The sequence below is a fragment of the Cyprinodon variegatus genome, unplaced genomic scaffold (assembly GCF_000732505.1).
Source record: "Cyprinodon variegatus isolate N-32 unplaced genomic scaffold, C_variegatus-1.0 Scaffold46, whole genome shotgun sequence".
Taxonomy (NCBI): Eukaryota; Metazoa; Chordata; class Actinopteri; order Cyprinodontiformes; family Cyprinodontidae; genus Cyprinodon; species Cyprinodon variegatus.
Genome location: NW_015150499.1, coordinates 960075 through 964252, shown reverse-complemented (window position 1 = coordinate 964252; position 4178 = coordinate 960075). Strand labels below are relative to the sequence as shown.

The 4178-nt window shown below is 34.5% G+C and overlaps 1 protein-coding gene across 4 annotated transcripts in view; it reads right to left on the bottom strand.

The window, feature by feature from the left end:
• Nucleotides 1-1348: 1348 nt before the first annotated feature.
• Nucleotides 1349-4178, bottom strand: part of grb14 (growth factor receptor bound protein 14) — a 34712-nt gene continuing 31882 nt past the window's right edge. For 3 of the 4 annotated variants that reach the window (XM_015370491.1, XM_015370492.1, XM_015370493.1), the window contains one exon: nt 1350-2489. In XM_015370491.1, the coding sequence (XP_015225977.1) occupies nt 2343-2489 (147 nt within the window). In that variant the 3' untranslated portion in view covers nt 1350-2342. Of the gene's footprint in view, nt 2490-4178 lie in introns of all 4 variants that reach the window. The other variant, XM_015370494.1, reaches the window with a different exon arrangement.

Below are 4178 nucleotides of genomic sequence, written 5' to 3'. Positions count from 1 at the left end.
TGTTTTCTGGGGGAAATTGATTATCTGTTTTTGACAGATGTATAATCACAAATGTATACAGTGCTATATACTAACTACCACTAACTTTTCACTTTTCCACTTTAAAACCACAAACTTCGATGTTTTATTAGGATTTTTTGTTATAGCTCAAAACAAAGCAGTGCATAACTTTGTTATTTTGTTTCTGACATCTTGTTCTTTTTTTGCAGATGAAATACTAATAGTAGTGGGATGGAACAGTACTGGAAATGACTCAAATTAAAACATACGTAGTTCAGCAAATCAGAGGTCATATAAGTGGAAAAAAAGGTCCACATGTGTTTGATTTGACTTAACAATTGTTCTTTGAAGGGCTCAGAGGTTTTCTTAAAAATATTAGTGAACAAGCAGCATTATAAAGACCAAGTAACAGAGCAAAGAGTTCAGGTATAATGTCTCTAGAGGTTTAAAGCCACAGTTAGCTCATACAATCTCCAAACTTTAAATGTCTAAAATAATTTTAATTAATCATCCAAACCTAGAAATAGTTTATTCAATTCTAAAGAGTCTATTCTATTATAATCTAGTAGAACAAAACCAACAAACACATGGCCATGCATCTATACTTATAGGCCAGCTAAGAAGTGCACTAATCAGAAAGGCAGCTGGATAACCCAAAGCAACTTTGGAAGAGCTGCAGAGATCATAGCTTAGGCGGTAGGAACCGAAGACGGGACAACTAATTGTCATGTTTTGCTCAAATGTCCCATTAACAGTCCACCAATTTGTGCATTCCACAAATTGTCATAAGGACAGCCATAAACAGTCTTACACGCAGGCATAGGAGGGGACACAGCAAATGTTCAAAGATGATGTACTAAAGTTCTTTTTGGTCTACATAGATAACACTACGTATGTTTGGCAGAAACTTAACATTGCACTAATAGCAGCATTTACAGACAATTTCATACTAAAAGTGACTTGAGACTAGAGCAGTTTAACTTCCAGTATCAGAATGACAATGGAATCATTAAGATCGAATCATATTAATCCTTCCATTGTCAATCACAATGGGAAAAGATTTTAATCTTTAAAGTCTTGTGGAAACTTCTTCCCAGATGCTCACAGCTGTAGTTACAAAGGGATGAATATACTTGCAAACCACAACTATAGGACCACAGTTTCTTCCTCCTTCATAGTCTTGATAGCTTATGTTGGTCTTCCGCGAAAAAAAGTCATTGTAAAATACATAGAAGTTTGTGGTTGTAAAGTTTCACCGAGTTTCAGTGTTCTTGCATTGCATGTAAATGTTAAACAGCCTTTGGGGATATTCACACCTGGCATATTTGGTATGTTTAAACAGACCAGAGTTCATGTCCCCGCTTAGTATAAACCTTTTGTGCAGGTGTGATTAGACTCATCAACACCCTGATTAGGACCATATAACCAGTCTTAGACTGCCTTTTGGAGGTATCAGTTGGTTTTCCAAAGTGTACCATGCAGTTAATTTCTGGTGAGACTCTCTAGCTAGACCTGAAGCAGTAGTAAATGTTAGACAAAAGTCATGCCTGATCTTCTTTTGCTTTGCTAAACTGCTACCAGCATTACGTGGGTTAGGAGATGCAAATCCCTTATTCTCATTCGGCTTGCAGAACGCATCCAGCAAAGCTGTTCCAAAATTAGAAACTGAACATTGCACAATATGTGTTAAATGAGTTTTACTTGACACTGATTTTTTAACTCAAGTAAAAGCATAATTATGCAACAGAGAATGAAGCTGACACAACTTTAAAGATAGCTATCCTCAATTTCTGGGTATGTGCTCTGTCTCGATCTATTCAGTGCTGTTGAAATGAAGCAATGGTTGTCATACAACTGGCTTCGTTTTTTAAGAAATAGCAGATTTGAACAAAATGGAAATTGTGAAAGACAAACACCACAAATAATAAAAAAAAAAGAAGTCTGCTTATGGTCCAAACCAAACAAGCAGACCAAAAACCTTTCCCGGTTTTAATATATCAGTTAAAGTTTGTAGTTTCCCTCCCTGATATTGTAAAATGAAACAATTTAACCCTTAAGCACTGTATATGCTAAGCCTCAATAAGCAAAAAAGCAATAAGTCATGGTTACAGTCTGTGAAACAGGTTTCCCTAAATGTAGAAAATGTGACGGAGCCAGAAAACAATCTTTTTTGCAAACTGAAAGTTCTAAAAGTTAGAGTTTTTCTAAAAGTGAAAAAGAAAGTTGGTAAATGTTCCACTTTGTGAAAACTACAAAGTTCTTCTTCTGAAAGGCACAAGATAGAAAAGGGTGTTGAACAAAACCCAGAGTGAGCGGTGCGTGGGGGTCTCTTGGGGCCCACTTCACAGGCTGATCCGGGTACAGTGGTGCTTTAGTCTGCAGGGGAGGATCCCGCGGTTTAACTGGTAAAACTCCACTAACTGGATCAAGTCAGTAAATCGTGTGTGACCATCATCCAAAGTGTAGAACAGCTCACCGTCATCCTCCACCTTAAGTGGATCATAAAAACACACACATTCATAAGTGCAAAAAACAAACCAAGAAAAAAAAGCAAACTGTTGATTCTGTGCAGAGGTTATTTTAAATGTTTATCTGCTTTTCCCCAAGACTGTAACAATACTAAATAAACATTCATTAAGCATCACATGATGACCTCAAATATACAACTACTGTACAGTCACATATTACCTTTTGTGAGCCAGAAGACCCAGACACAGAAATAATCATAATCTTTAATCTCACAAAACATGTCGGACTCAGGTCTTATATGTACAGAATATGAAAGCAATATAATCTTTATCTTCAGTTCAATCCTTGTTTTAATGTTTTTAAAACAATATTTCAAAAGATCTTTGAGAAAAGTATAAAAAATACCTATTCATAAAGATTTATGGCAATTCCCGAGGACAAATTAGGGGCTTGAGTGTCAAGTGTTCAGCTTCTAACCAACTTCACCGCTGTATGATTATGCATGACAGCTTTTAACAAAATCACGTTACCACCATTTCTATCTTGACATGTGGAATTGCAACGGTCACTATAGCAGCATAGATGGTATAACGTTATGCATAATTGTCATCGCGCTTGTTTACTGTACAGAGCACACATGGTAACAGTCATAAGGCATGATTTTTCAGGTTTATGAGTAATATCTCCGTAGTTCCTGGGCCAATCCATATGAAAAAAAAGAAAAAAAAAAAAGAATTCTACAACATGAACGCAAATTATTTTCTTAATAAATGATTCAACATACATTAAACAGATTAATAAGTTGGTCGATTAATAAGGGCAAAAAAGCATTGGGGCATTCTTTGGTTTTGTCCATTTCTTCTCTGTTTTTTGGCCACACAGAGAAATTTCATTAGCGCCCAAGGAATAGGTAATATACTGTAACTGCTGGAGCCGACATTTCCAAACATTTAGGAAAACACGGAACAAAAACACACCAAAGTGTTTTTTATATATATATATATTTATATATATATATATATATATATATATATATACACGTATATATACATAATATACAGGAAAAGATCTATACAATATTTATAGAAGAAGAGACGATTATATTACTGTAAGTGTAATAGTATTTAATTAAAAAAAAGGCAGTAGTTTTGCAAAAACAATAATTATAAGTGCATTTTAAGGGGGAATAAAGTTGTGAGGGCTTTAAGATTTGAGATTAATTTGGTATTTGCGGTAAAGGAAGGATCAGTTTCCGGTATAGGTTAACTATGGATTTAGTTAGCTTATTGTTTATATGATTTGCAGATTGTATGTATTTCTTTATTTCAGTATCTAACGTGAATAAAGAGGGTGCTGTTTTATTAAATTTTCTTTCAATATACCCCAGTGTTTTTAGAGATTTTTATCATTTTATTTACCTATTTCATATTATATGTTTCATGCTGCACGATTGTACCATAAAAAATTCCTAGTTGTGAACTCCTTCACTAACAATGGCAATAAACCCGATTCTGATTTCGATTCTGATTCTGAATAGAATATACAACTATAAATGTGACATTTTTCCAAATAACATAAATAGATTAATTAGTTTTGTCAGTTCCTTGTTTGGGTGTGTAAAAAAGTGTTTAATTTTTTAGATCAGTACTGCTCTATTGCTTTTCATGAAGGATGTGGTTACAGGCCTTGTAAAGAATAGGTGATGGGTT